The sequence below is a fragment of the Leopardus geoffroyi genome, chromosome A2, assembly GCF_018350155.1.
Source record: "Leopardus geoffroyi isolate Oge1 chromosome A2, O.geoffroyi_Oge1_pat1.0, whole genome shotgun sequence".
Classification (NCBI taxonomy): Eukaryota; Metazoa; Chordata; class Mammalia; order Carnivora; family Felidae; genus Leopardus; species Leopardus geoffroyi.
The window spans coordinates 122,429,789-122,443,932 of record NC_059331.1 but is presented as its reverse complement, the minus strand read 5'-3'; the positions used below and the strand labels follow the sequence as shown (position 1 = coordinate 122,443,932).

The following is a 14,144-nucleotide window of genomic DNA, read 5'->3' as shown; positions in this document are numbered from 1 at the left end:
TTCACTGGGCCTCAGTTTCTTATCTATGAAATAGGAATGTGAACTGTGTGACTGTTAAGGTCCCTTCTGGCTCCAAGGTTCTCTGGGGACCTGAATCAGAACCAGAACTCAGGCCCCCACTACTTCTTACCTGCAGAGCCTCCTGACCGGCCTCCTGCCTCTCTCCTATCTCAGCCAAGCCATTCTCCACCCAGTTTTTTCTACAATGCCCATGTGACCATGTCGCCTCCATGATTGATTCCTCCAGTGGCTGCCCTGCCCAGCCCCGACACCCCCTGGCCGGGGCTCTGTCCACTGCTCAGGGTCACCAAGGTAGTCCCCACTACCATCTGCGATGGACTCCACCCCCACAAACCTCCACATGTCCCTGAGCCTGTCTCATCCTCTGGGAGTCCCTCCGTCCACCTTGACCACGACTTCCACTGGCCTCCACACCTTCACCCTCACCCAGTTGAGCTCTGCTCATCCTCCATGATCCTGGTGGCTGGATTGGTGACCCCATACTCACTGGCCCTCATAGCCATTGCCTATTTACTGGTCTGTGTCCCCCACCCCCCCATGCTGTGACAGCCACTATGTCTTCTCTCCCTGCACTCTGCACTTAGCAGGTGCTCAATAAATGTATGTGGACCTCATACTGAGGACAGTCTTCTGTCTTCTAGCCCGGTGCTCTTGTAGGAGTCCAGGAAACAGACCTGGGTGGAAACAGCCAGATTCTGCCCACTGTGTCAGGGCTTCTCAAATCCCTCTGTCCCTGACATTCCAAACCTCTTGCCCTGCGACACCCATGGTCATCCTCATTCATTTGTTCACTTGACAAACATTCGTTCAGAATCTATTCCGTTTTAGGCATCTATAGTAATGCCTTGCACAGGATCTTGTGCCTAGTGGGTCCTCAATGTCTGCTGACTTTTTTTTTAATTTTTAAAAAATGTTTTATTTATTTTTTAGAGAGAGACAGAGTGTGAGCAAGGGAGGGGCAGAGAGCAGGAGACACAGAATCCCAAAGCAGGCTCCGGGCTCCGAGCTGTCAGCACAGAGCCCGACACAGGGCTCAAATCTGCAAACCACGAGATCATGACCTGAGCCGAAGTCAGATGCTTAACCCACTGGGCCACCCGGGGGGCCCCTCAGTGTCTGGAAGAAACAGTGATAGTAATGGTATGTCCTCACATTCCTAGGGAGTGGTTTTCCCACCCAGTCCTCAAAATGGTATGGCCCTCCGTGGCAGGTGTTGTTATTTCATTTTGCAGTGGAGGAATTCAGGAGAAAAGGTGAAGGGAGCAAGATGTACGTCACAGGGGGGGCGCCTGGGTGGCGCAGTCGGTTAAGCGTCCGACTTCAGCCAGGTCACGATCTCGCGGTCCGTGAGTTCGAGCCCCGCGTCAGGCTCTGGGCTGATGGCTCAGAGCCTGGAGCCTGTTTCCGATTCTGTGTCTCCCTCTCTCTCTGCCCCTCCCCTGTTCATGCTCTGTCTCTCTCTGTCCCAAAAATAAATAAACGTTGGAAAAAAAAAAAAAAAAAAGATGTACGTCACAGGGGTCACAGCAAATGCTGGAGCGGGGGCAGAGGTGGGACCCATAGACTATTCCCAGGGGACAGCATCAGCCTGTTCCTCACTGCCCTTGGGATCCCCTCCATGGGTTGCTGCCCAGCCCAGCCCAGCCCATGCCGCCTGCTCCTGGGAGGAGCCTGCACAGGAGACAGAGGACCCTGAAACCACAGACATGACAAGCAGGAGCCACGCCCCGAGTGCCACTCGACACTGGAACCCAAACTATTCCGGAAAACACTAGCCCCACAGCTGTTCTCCAGGCACAAAGTTCAAGGCTCCTTCATGGGCAGGTAGAAACTCTGCCAGAACAGATTTAATCCCTACTAATCAACACGATAACTTGTTTTTCTTTAGAGTCAAGTGACAACAATAGCGGATCAGAACTCATGCTTGGACCTGGCCTTCCTGAAGCAGGATTAAGGAGGAAAAAAAGAGAGAGAGAGAGAGAGAGAAATCAAAGTAAAATCCCACAAAACCCACAGAAAAAAATAAAAATCAAAACATGAGCAAAATCAATGCCTGTTCTTCTACCAAGGTTATAAAATTGTATCCTGAAATTGCATTGCAAAGGCAGACTCTTCAGTCTGAGGCTAAATTGGTGTGACCACAGCTAAAATAAAAAGCGTCATGAGCCTGGGGGACAAGATGGGGGAGAGCACCCCCTCATCTGCTATGGTGCCTGGCCTGGCAAGGCTCAGCCCCAGACAAGAGAGAGGGTAAGTGTGGGGCCCCAAAAGGTAGGACAGGGAGTCTGCTGATGGCCTCTGCGTGATGCAGGCCCTGCCTTTTCCCCACAGACCCCGCTCTGGACTGAGATGCCATCGTATGTCTTGCCTGGACGGCTGTACCCATTGCCCTGCTCTCTCCTTAGCTCCAGGCTTGCTGTCTCCAACCCAAGACCACCCTGCTGCTCAAGCAAGCCTCCTAGAACGCAGACCCAATCCCGTCCCTCCCCTGCTCAACTCAAGTCCCTCTAAAACGCCAGTCCTCCAAAGTCACCCTTTCCTTGCATCGCCACACACGATGACTCGCCTGCCCCCAGCCCATCAGATTTACAGAAAACCCCGGACCCCCTTCACCTCTTGTCGTTCCCACACATTTTCCTGGTCACCTTTCACTCTGAATGCTACTCCTGTTCATTTTCTGATCCCTTCTGTGTTGGTCAGAATGCCTAGAGTAGTAAGCGGCAGAGACCCCTCAAAGTAGCTCAAGCATCAGGGAAGAATTGTTGGAGAGCTCCCTTACTGGGGGCAGCGGCAAAGCGGGCTTCCCACTGAACTGGAACCAGAGGCTGGAAGGCCACCAGGACCTCCTCGCCCCCTCTCTTCCCTGCTCCCTGTGTGTGGATGCTCATCCTCTCAGTTTGGCCTTCTCCTAACAGCAGCCCACAGCCACGTAGCTGCTGCACGTGGCCGCTCTCACTGTTTCCAAGAGGAATAGTCCCTCTTTGATGCAAAGTTTTTTAAATCCCAGGGAAGGACTGTGATCGAGTCAGTTCAGATCAGCTGTCCATTCCTGTACCAACCAGCTGTGGTCAGTGCAGGAAGGCCTCCCATGCACCCTGCCTGCTCGAGTGCACTGGGCCAGTCCACAGTGGCCGCTGCCAATCATATCACATGGTGTGCGGGGCCCCTGGGTGGCTCAGTCGGTTAAGCGTCCGACTTCGGCTCAGGTCGTGATCTAGCGGTTCGTCAGTTCGAGTCCCATGTCGGGCTCTGTGCTGACAGCCGAGAGCCTGGAACCTGTTTCAGATTCTGTCTCCGTCTCTCTGCCCTTCCCCTGCTTGCGCTCTGTCTCTCTCAAATATTAAAAAAAAAAAAAAAAAAATTAAATCACGTGTGGGAGTAGAGCATGCACTCTCAAAGTGGGCAACAGTGCCCCCCTCAAAAGGCGAAGGCAGTTCTCAGAGGGCAGAATGATCTTGGGTGTGACAAGGTTGGTGGCCCTCCAGAAAACCACAGTATATAACCAGACACACAGTATGTCCATAGTACTGAAATTTCATAGTGGGGAGGGAAATTAAGGAAAAAAATCTAAAAAGGCTTCTTTTGGGGGCAGGAGGGGTGGTGATCATGAAAAGAAGCAACATTGAGCAACACCGGAGTTGAGGATGGGGCACATCTCAGAAGGACGGGAGCATTCCGGACAAAACAAACAAATGTCCAGTCCCCCTCCCGCTTCCTGCAGCACCTCCCCCTCCCCCCAAGCACTGTGACACACGCTGGTGTGCACTTCTCCTGAAGACGGAGACCAGGGAGGCTCATCACAGCCCCATTACTAACGTTCAGTGACTACTCACACCACGGGGAAGGCCTGCCCGCCCATCCCCCTTGCACCTGGTCAGCCCCACCAGTCCTTGTGCCCGCTTTTACCTCTGAGTCCGTGGAAGAATCCCCCGCCCTGATCCTAGGCCTGCTCCCCTTCACCATCTTGGATGCCAAGCTCACTGTAAGAATTTCCACCGTTTGATTTTTACAAAGCAAACCACCCACCTTCCTTCCAGACCACCCTGAGTTCGTCTTTCATAATCAAAAAGAGCCTTGAAGGCATTTCAAAAATAAAAAGGCTTCTCCGCCCTGGAGTCTGCCCTCAGGAACACAAAGCTCGCGAATGACAATGTTGTATTCATGACAATTTTGTATTTGCTTGCTCAGATCACAGTTGTAAGCTGGGTTTCTTCCACCAGCACAGCCTCTGAAAGTCAAGAAGCGCTATTCAGAGGACACCCCAGAGGCTCGGCCGTTTTTGTTCGGTGTCTTATTGTTGTTGTAGTTTGTTTTTAACCCATTACATTTAGAGAGGTCCAGTTCAGACTTCCATGAGCTTCTAGGCTCCCCTAGGTCCCTAGGGGTGAGATAAGAATTCACAAGCAGTGATGAGGGAAGTGCTCCCAGGTGAGACTGGAAGAGAAGGGGCAAAGCAGGACAGAGAAAGCAAAGAAGTCCCACCGCAGTGAGATGCCATGCCGAGTGCCAGCCTCCCCTGACCCCACAGGAGCCCCATGTGTTAGTTACACCTGGCGTTCACCCACCTCTGGCCACAGGAGCACCAGGCAGTCAATGGTTAAGCATGCCTTTGAGCATGGGGGGATGTAAACTCTGGATGCCTGGGGATCCCCACCTCATACAAAATACAGTTCTAGTTTTCCAACAAGGAATGCCCTGCTAGGGAGGACTGCGGCCGAGCACCTATGTGCCTGCTCTACAGATCCCCCTAGAACCAGAGTGGATCTAGCTTCCTTCCAGCCTGCCCCCCATTCCCTGGCCCTACCCTGTCCCCACCCAGCCAGGCCCCTGGCCCAGCCAGCCTGCACTTGCCCAGCCCCCTGCTTCTGCCCACCCTGACTCCTACATCTGGAGTAAAGATGTGCCCTTCTCCATCTGTTTAAACCAGTCAAGGTGCTTCTGCAGCACCTCCCCCTGACGTCCTGTCCGTCACTCCCTGAGCTGCCCCACACCTTGTACCATCTCTCAGCTCCCATCTCCGTTATTTATGCCCACACCTCATGGGCTCCACATCCCTTCCCTCTTCTGGCATACTCCTCACACTCCCCAGGCTAGGAGATCAGCCTTGAGGTCAGAGCTTCTGCTGTCTGTTGAACAGGGTCATGGTGAGACCAGCCATGGAGATGCTCAGTGACAGGTGCTGAAGGGCACTGGTACACCTCACGCCGACCCATCAGCTCTCTGAGTCTGCCCACCCTTCTGAGTCCTGCCAAGCGATCATCTCCTGCCAGGAGCCCAGAAGCCCATCTGACTAAGTCCAGCAAGCCATATCCTGTCCCAAGACTTGGAAGGGGGTTTCTACCCTGTCACCTTCAAATGAATGGAGAGATCTGGTCAACTTTTCCTCAGTGTTTCCATTAAGAGTCCCCCCGCCCCACCCACCACCCCTGGGACTAGGCTCTGTGCAACAGAGGAGGGAGGGGAGAAGAAATAAACAGAGGGGGGGAGACGGGGCGGGGGGTGGGGGGGGGGTTCCGCCCTCAGGAAGTGATTCCTGCCTCCTCCCCCAAGCTGGCTGGAGGCCGGCCTCAACCGCCCCAGGGACAGAGAACAGCCCACATTGAGGAAGAGCCAGGGGCTGACTCTGGCCTGTGAGATTTCAGGGGACGGTCACACTCCACAGCTGGTGCACTCCAGTAAGGCTGCCTGGAGGAAGCAGGTGGAGGGGAGGAGGAGCGGAGGGACAGAAGAGTGTCCCAGGCAGAGAGACCAGAGTAAACACAGAGTGTCTAAGTTTCTTGAATTCAGGCTGAGTTCTCCAGGGCCTGTCCCCACCTTGACTGCAACCTCCAGGAAAAGCTAAATGCCCCACTAATCACATTCCTCAAATGCTTTCGCCTCACATTTTAAGACGCTGGAACTTCTGTTTAAGCTGTTCAAGTCCCTACACCAGGCCGGCCTTTAGAACAATTGCAAGGGCGGCTTCAGTGGCTCCCAGAGAGCAGGCCTCACCTGCTGAACCCTGACCCAGGCCCGACACCACCCAAGGCCAATACTGCTCAGCCTTGCCTTGACATTAGGATCCTTGAGCAATTCTGAAACATACCAGTAACTGAGTCCCTGACCATCACCACCTATAATCAAAATCCCCAAGGGTGGGGGTTCTGGCATTGATGCATTTGTTGTCATTGTTGTTTGGTTTTTTTGTTGTCGTTCTTGTTTTTTTTAATGTTTATTTCTCTTTGAGAGAGAGAGAGAGAGAAAGAGAGCTTGAGCAGGGGAGGGGCAGAGAGAGAGGGAGACAGAATCACAAGCAGGCTCCAAGCTATCAGCACACAGCCCCACGTGGGCCTTGAACTCACAAACCTCAAGATCATGACCTGAGCCAAAATCAAGAGTCCAATGCTTACCAGACTGAACCACCCAGGAGCCCCTGGGTTTGTGTGTTTGTTTTTTTAATTTAGGATTTTATTTCATATTTACAGAAAAGTTGGAAGAATGATCAAATCTATACCATATACCCATTGCCCACATTTACCAATTATCGACATTTTGCTTTGTTGTTCTGTGTGCATGTGTGTGTATATTTCCCAACCATCTGAAAGTAACTTAGAAACGTGGTGCCCCTTTATCCCTAAATGTGTACTTTTTAAAGGCAAGAACATTCTCTTACCCACAGTGTCGTTATCAAAACCAGGAAGTTGAACATTGATACAGTACTATTATTTAATTTCGCTGCCACATTCAAATTCAATTATCCCAATAGGCACTGGAGCCTGGTAAAGCTCCCCAGATAATCAGAAGATGCCCTCAGGAAGCCTGGTGGGGATGCGACCCGCCTAAGCCACTCTGTGCTGTGGCGCCACCACAGCCCAAGGCCCCCTCCTTCCTTTCTCAGTTCCTCTCTCCCCAAGTTGGGAAGCTACAGCCCAAGCAAAAGGGGCGGGCTGATAAAAGGCATTAACCCTTTGTGTGCAGGCTGGACGCAGAGCTTGGCCCCTGGCTGCGGAGGCACAAGCCGCTGCCCGGCACCCGCTATAAATAACCCGGAGGGGCAGGCTGTGGGGAGGTGTCACGCCGCCCTGGGGTGGGGGTGGGGGTGAGGAGAATGGTCCCTGGGCCCAGGGCCTTACCTGGGCCAACGCATGAGAGTAGGGAGGGAGGTGGCCAACTGGGCTCCGGCTAGGGGAGAGGGGGGAGAGGGGAGGGGCAAGTTGGGCGGGACGTCGCGCAGGGGAGGTGCGCTCCTTTCCTGAGCCACCGAGAGCATGGGGGGTCCCAAGGGGCCCCCACGCCTCGTCCACGCCGGACACCCCGTCCTCTGCCTGCTCTGCCTCCTCCCGCCGCTGCTCAAAGTAAGTGCAGGGAGATGGGGATCCGGCTCGGGGTGGGGGCGCCCGGGAGCGCGGAGCTCCGGGGTGGGAGGCGGGTCTCATTGCTCAGTTAGTTACTGGTCCGGGTTTCACTCAGCCTAGTTAGGAGCTGGGTTGGGGAGATCTCAGGACTTGGTGGCCGGGTTGAGGCTGGGGATCCCTATATGGGATGAGGGGGTGGCGATAGATCTCCTGCGGGGATGGGGGGGGGGCAGGTGGAGGGGAGATGAAACTAACATCACCTAGGATGGGACATGGAAACCCTTATGGATGGACAGAGTGTTCCAGGTGACACTCATTTCTAGGACAAAAATTCGTCCTCAGGTCCAGGCATTCCCTATCCCCTGTCCATTTTGTACCCTCCCCCGCGGGTCCCTCTCCATCTTCCCATCACACCCTTCCTCACCCCGCCTCAGTTCTGGCCCTTCCCACCAGAGCTGTGCCCCCCATCTCCTGCCACCCTTTGCCTACCCTCCTCTCAGTGCCTTCAAGCAGCAACCCCCCAGTCCCCGTTGAGCAATGAGGCGGAGGAGGCACCGGGAGGACCAATCTAGCCAAGGGTTTCTGAAAACTGTGGGCACACCCCCCACCCCTGCCTGTGGCCAGAGTCAGGGTGTACAGGTGGGTACAGGGGTGGAGGGGGGATGGGACTATACAGAAAGAGCTGAAGAAGTGGAGGTGAGGCTGGGACGGAATGGTTCCCAGAAACAGATGCAGGAGGAGTCCACCTCTAACCCCTCTCCCCATTTTACAGATGGGGAAACCAAAGCTCAGAGAAGGAGGGACATCTGTCCTAAGTCACACTTCTCATGAAGAGCCAAGACATTAAAGGGGTTCAGAGAGGCAAGAGGGGCCCCGGGGCCACACAGTGCAGGGGAGAAGAACCAGGCTAGAAGTCAGAAAACCTGGTCTTGTCCCTACTGTACCACACGCCAGCCTCTGGGACTGCCTGGGTCGCCATGTCCCGTATATACACAGAGGACTCATTTGTTCAACGCTCATTCAACAGAGAGGTAGTGGGCATCCATTGTGGCAAAGTGGCTTTGCCAACACACCTGATTCAAATCCCTGCTTTGCCGCTTAGTGTGTAACCTCGGACAGGTTACTCCAATTTTCCAAGCCTCAGTTTCCTCATGGGTAAAATGAAGGTGATATCAGTGCCTACTGGATAGAGTTGTCATGAGGAATAGTTGAGATAATATTAGGTTATATTAGATAATAGAGTAAAGCTCTTAGCACCGTGCCTGGCACAGAGTAAGCCCTCAGTAAATTCAGCTATGGTTTTGTGCCAGGCACTATAGATAAGGCATGATGCCACTAAGGGCCCTGCCCTCCCGGTGGGTCCAGTCAGGTGCAGAAGAGGGGCGGTCAGTGCCCCCCATGGGCAGATGGTCCTGAAATCTGCCAGGTTCTTTTAACGACATTGAAGTCTATACTTGGGATGAGTAGAGGCTGTGGGATGGGTTCACTATCACCTGCTTCCCCCACCCCACATCCCCTGAGTTTTAAGCTCTTTTTTGCCTCCTGCCACGTGTTCTCAAGATACATGCCTTCCAAGAGAGCCGGATGTTAGGCCCAGGGCTGCCCCTTGACCCTCCCCTCTGGGGGCCATGATGCCAATTGCATAAGCTGGTGAGCCAAGGAGAGCTTTCTGGTCCCTGCCCCAGAGCCAGGCCAATGCGGAGGGAGTCTGTGGGAGGGTCCCCTGGGTTCTGGGGGTGTCAGAACTGAGAAGCTCAGAGGCAACAGTCTGTAGTCCCTTAGAGTCAACCAGACCCTCCCAGGGAGACCTCAGCCTGAGGCTGAAGATTAGTTATTTGGCCAAAGTTGCTCAGCACATAACCTCCCGGAGAGGAACGGAACTGTGATCTCTCTGGCCCTAAAGTGCAGGCTTTCTTGTGGTAACAGAATTTATTTCTGGGTCCTCATCCAACTATTCTGAGATTTCTGCTCACGGTGAAAAGAGAACATGGGACCCAGAGCAGGCGGTAGGGAAGGAAGGTGATGCAGGAGGAGCCAGGTCTCCAGCCCTTTCATTTACTGAATTGGCATTTAAAGAGGATGATGCGTGGTAGGGACAAGGAGGTGAAAACACCCGCCCAGGGCTCCTGCCCTCTGGAGTTGATGGCCCAGCCGGAGGCACTGGCAGGAAGAAAATAATGGCTAGAAATAAGTGCGCCTTTATAAACTCTGGTCTTTGGAACTAAGAAAAGTGTGTGGGGGTTATGATAAAGTCTGGTGGAGGTGGATGGGACAGCAGGGGTAGGGATGGGGCAGCCCTGGGAGATGGCCAAGGGGAAAGCAAGTAATGGGTGAGGGCCCCGGACAAGCCCCAACCCTGAGAAGAGATGGCACCAGGCTTTTGGGGTCTGCTGGGCCCTGGTGGGATCAGATTTCTGTCCTAAAAGCTTGGGGAGCTCTGGAAGCTTCCTGAGTAGGGGAGGGGGCTGCCCTGATTTGCCTTTGTGGAAGTTCCAACTTGCAGTTTAGTGGGGCAGACCCCTGGACCCAGCCCACACTGCAAGAGCCCAGAGGAGTCGAGCCTTGACCTTGGTGTTCCTGGTTGCCCTGCGAGGCCTTTGGGAAGCTGCTTCAGGTGGCAGCATGGAATCATGAAGCCTATCTCGTGCACCAGGCTGGGCTAAGGGCGGAAGGTGGAAACCGAGGTTGAGTGAGGCTAAGTACTATGGCCGCTGGATTCTGAAACTCTTGATTCCAACCTCTTGAGGTAGTTGACTTACCCTCTGTGAAGATCCCACGAGTCTATCAGTTCCTCTTGGCTGGGTTCGGCCTCTTGGACCTTTGGGTAGCACCCCCAAGGTCTCAGAACAGCGCTTCTGTGGCCTCTTACTCTAGGTCCTGCTTTCTGGTGGGGGGCTCTGGCCCAAGGAGGCTCAGCAACAAGAAAAGTCCCTGGCTCCAGAAGCCTGGACCCTCCCTGAGCTGCACAGCCCTCCCCAAGACTAAGGCCGGGGCCCTGCACACCTCTCCTACACACCCAGGGTCTGCAGGGTGTGGGCAGGGGGCTCAAGGGCCATTTGCCAGGAGCTAAATCATAATAACCTTTCCCTAAAATTCAACTACTCTCGGAGTAGTTGACTAAGCCAATCATCTAATTTAATCTTTCTGGTTTTTTTTTTTTTTCTTGCCACTTTGTTGATGTTTATGTACTTTTTAAAAAACCAATTTGTCTGAGAGCACTGCTTACTTAATTTTGTATTCCTGGTAAGTCTTAAATTTGCAGCACTTTACGAATTACAGGACTACTCTGTATCCTCTTAGCTGCCATTTTCTACTTTTATCTGATTTTAGCCATTATTAGGAATCCTCGGCCAGTTTGTCTAAAGTCGCTTTCTTCAAAATTCTAATTTTTTTTAAAATGTCATTTCAAATCCACCAGAGGGAAGGATAGATTATCCAATAAGCTTGTTTTGTTTATTCTATTTAGCATCTACACTGGGCTCAGCACATGCTCAGCACTGTCCTAAGTCCTGGTACCCATTACCTGTTTTAAGCTTTGTAAAATCCCTAGAGGATAAGACCATCAATACTCCCATTTTACAGATGAGGGAGCTGAGGTGACCTCACGTGCCCAAGGTCACTCTTCTGGTAGTGGCAGGGTCAGGATTCAAACCGAGCAGCCTGACTCCAGATTATCTTCCCTCTCCAAGAATTTAATTAGGACACTCAGAGACTAAAACAAATCAGAATGGAGTGACTTTTAGGTCAACTGGACATTAGATGAGTTGATAAGTAAGGAGATCATTTGAGGCCTAGTGACCTGTTCTAGGGCCTCCTGCTGGCCAGCTGCCTCCCCCTTTAGTGGGCCTCCCCATCCTACACGTCCCCCCATCCTCAGACATCTGCGTGAGGGCCCAGAGCTTGGCATAGGAAGGGGAGAGGCATGGAGAAGAGAGAGTCACAGGCTGTCAGAGAGCACATGGTAAAAAGAGGCCTGGAAGTTTCTCCAGGGGAGTTGTTGGCTGTTAGAACTGGAGGGGAGAGTGGGCATCTTAAGAAGAGCCACCTGCTGGACCCCTCAGGGATGGGAGGACCCACAGGAAGCTGCTGGGGCTTTTGAGGTCCTCACTTGAAGTGTAGCACCTGGTAAGTTAGAACTGAGTATCTAGTCTCCCCTCCCAGGAAGCCTGCCCAGATACTCCAGAAAATAATGGCCTACTTCCTTCTTATGACCTCTGGTCCCTTCCCCTCTGCCTCAACCAGCCTCAGCTCCAGTACTGCCTCCTATGGGTCTGCTCAGCGCCCAGGGTCTCCCTCCTTCTCACCTTCCTGCCGTCCCCCCAGCACCTCCTTTTCCCCCTCCTCCCCCCTTCCCCTATCCCACCTTCTCCCCATCTCCAGCATCCTCCTCTCCTCTTTCTCTCAGGGCTGAGTTTCTTCCTCCTCTAGCCCTAACTCAGGCTCAGTGAAATCAGTGAATGAGAGAAAACAGTGGGGAGGGATCCTCTCCCTCCCAGAGGAGTCCTCCCTGACCTTGGGCAGAGAGGGAGGAGGCAGGAAGGGAGCTCACCCCATTCCTCTCTGGCGACTGGCAGCCTGGCCACAGGACCTGTGGTCCGTAAATCTCCCAGGCTTAGACTAGGGGCTAAATTTAGACGAAGCTTTGTAGCCAGAACAGGAGGCAGCACCAGGCTGGGCCGACACCGTGGCTCCAGGGAGGTGACACCTTTGAGGCCTGCCTGGTCCCTGGAGCACAGGTTCTGCCTGGACAGGGCCCAAGGTGGAAGAAGGGCAGCTGGCATCTTGGCTCTGACCTGCTGCCTCCTCCTGCCAGGGCCTCTCCCCCGGGGCCTCTCCCCTGCCCTTTATAACACGAAGGCTTCCAATTCCAGACACGCAGAGGCTGGAACCAGGAACTGGCTGGCCTCAAAGTGAAAAGTGAGAGAGAAGGAATCCGACAAGCAGGAAGAGAGCCCAGAACCTGAGCTTCCCAGAACTGGGGGTAGGGGTGCAGCTCCACCTGACGGGACTGTGGTCGCATTCGTCCGTCCGTCCAAGCAAACAGTTGTTGAGCACCTGCCATGTGCCAGGCTCTGGACTGAGAACTGAGGACACAGATGCGAACCAGGCAGATGTGGGCCACCTATGGTCTCACTGGGTAGAGGTGAGGGGTGGAGGGTGGCTCTCTGCCCCTAGGACACCCAAGAGCTGCGTACAGAAGCCTCAAGTGTTCTCTGCAGAAGAGAAAACAATGGGTCTTCAGGGGGCTCAGGATAAGTTATAGAGCCCAAACCTCTTCATGTGCAAGGTCCTGCCTGGCTGGCTGGGTCCGCCCACACTCCTCCTGTGACCCAGCTTTCTGCCTATAGGCCCCACCGCACGGGTGACAACAGCTTCTCACTTGAGTGGCCTCCTAAGCCCCACAGCCACCCTGTTTGGGACTGTGTGATACTCTCGGCATCTGTGGACCACAGGCCTTCCTTTAATTCCCCACCCAGGACCAACACCTCTCTGTGTATCTGACCAGGCCACAGCCTACCAGACTGGCTGTCCAGTCCTGCCTCCGCCCCTTACCTGCTTGCTGCGCGGCCTTGGGAGATGACTTTACCTCTCTGGGCCTCAGTTGCCTCATCTGTACAATGGGGTTATCTGCCGCTACCTCGGAGGCTGTTGTGAGGCTCAAAGGAGCTGTCGTGAAGCCCCGAGAGCTGTGTGCGGCACACCGTGAGTGCTGATTTCATGTTAAAGAAGCCTCTCCTCTTCTGTCTCCCTGTGCCCTGTGAATGGCGTCCTCAAACCAGAGGCCGGCTGCTTCCTGAGCAGGCCCTGTGCCTTCCTGCCTCCAAGCCTTTGCTCGGCTCCGGCCTCGGGGATCTCTTTCTGCTCTTCTTATCCTTCCCCCTACCTTGGACCCTGGTTCCATGCTTTTGGACTGAGCTCCAGTGCCCAGCCCTCCACGGAGCCCTGAGTTTCCCCAGCCAGCGTTGACTGGGCACTGCTGAGTGGTGGGCCCAATGAGGGGGCTTCAGGCTGCATTGCCAGGGCCCAGTGCTGGGAGGAGTGCTGAAAGCTGAGGGGTATCTGTGCCGGCGAGAGAGGTGGGGAGGGAGGGACACACGGTTCTAGGACGCTTTTCTGGAGAAGGATTTGAGTTGGGCCTCGGAAGTCCCCACAGTGGGGCTTGAACCCCCACCCCCTATCTCTGAGCTCTCTAATTGGACCCCTCCTCAAGCCCTTGACAGGGGCCACCATTTGACACATGCCTTCTATATGCCAGGCTCGTGATGTACGGTCATTTGTTTAATGTACTCCAAAGCCCTATGGGCTCTGTATTGTCTCCATTTGACAGATGAGGAGAGCGAGGCTCAGAGAAGTTAAGTCACTTGGCCAAGGCCACAGGGCTAACAAGCAGCATGCCCGGAGCCCTGAACATGGGGGTGTTTACAGCCTAGCTGCTCCGAGAGCCCACGGCCCAGGCCTTGAGGTGTAACTGTTCATGGCCGTGTCTCTGCTTTCCCGGGGCCACTGGGTGCTTCCAGAGAGCGGCGGCCTCTTCTCCCTCCTTGCTGCCCACCCACCACCGCCGCCAGCAGCAGGGGATGTCATGGGTTTGAACTGAGTCAGATCCACCCAGCCAGCCCCCTTGAAGAGAAAGAACATCTTTAGCTGTGCCAGCTTATTGGACCGGTGGAGAAGTTACAGAAGATGGAACCCAGATCTGGGAGTCATTCCAAAACCTCTTTTGAGCTGCTCGCCCATGCTGCCCACGCCTGAAGGGCACACGTCAATACTGAGCACGGTCACCTGCGC

General features: G+C 54.2%; 1 protein-coding gene across 1 annotated transcript in view; it reads left to right on the top strand.

The window, feature by feature from the left end:
- Positions 1–7,230: 7,230 nt before the first annotated feature.
- The window catches only part of CRHR2 (corticotropin releasing hormone receptor 2), a 46,658-nt gene continuing 39,744 nt past the window's right edge, over positions 7,231–14,144 (top strand). The window contains exon 1 of the mRNA XM_045495217.1: positions 7,231–7,355. Coding sequence (XP_045351173.1) covers positions 7,269–7,355 — 87 coding nt within the window. The 5' untranslated portion in view covers positions 7,231–7,268. The remainder of the gene's footprint in view (positions 7,356–14,144) is intronic.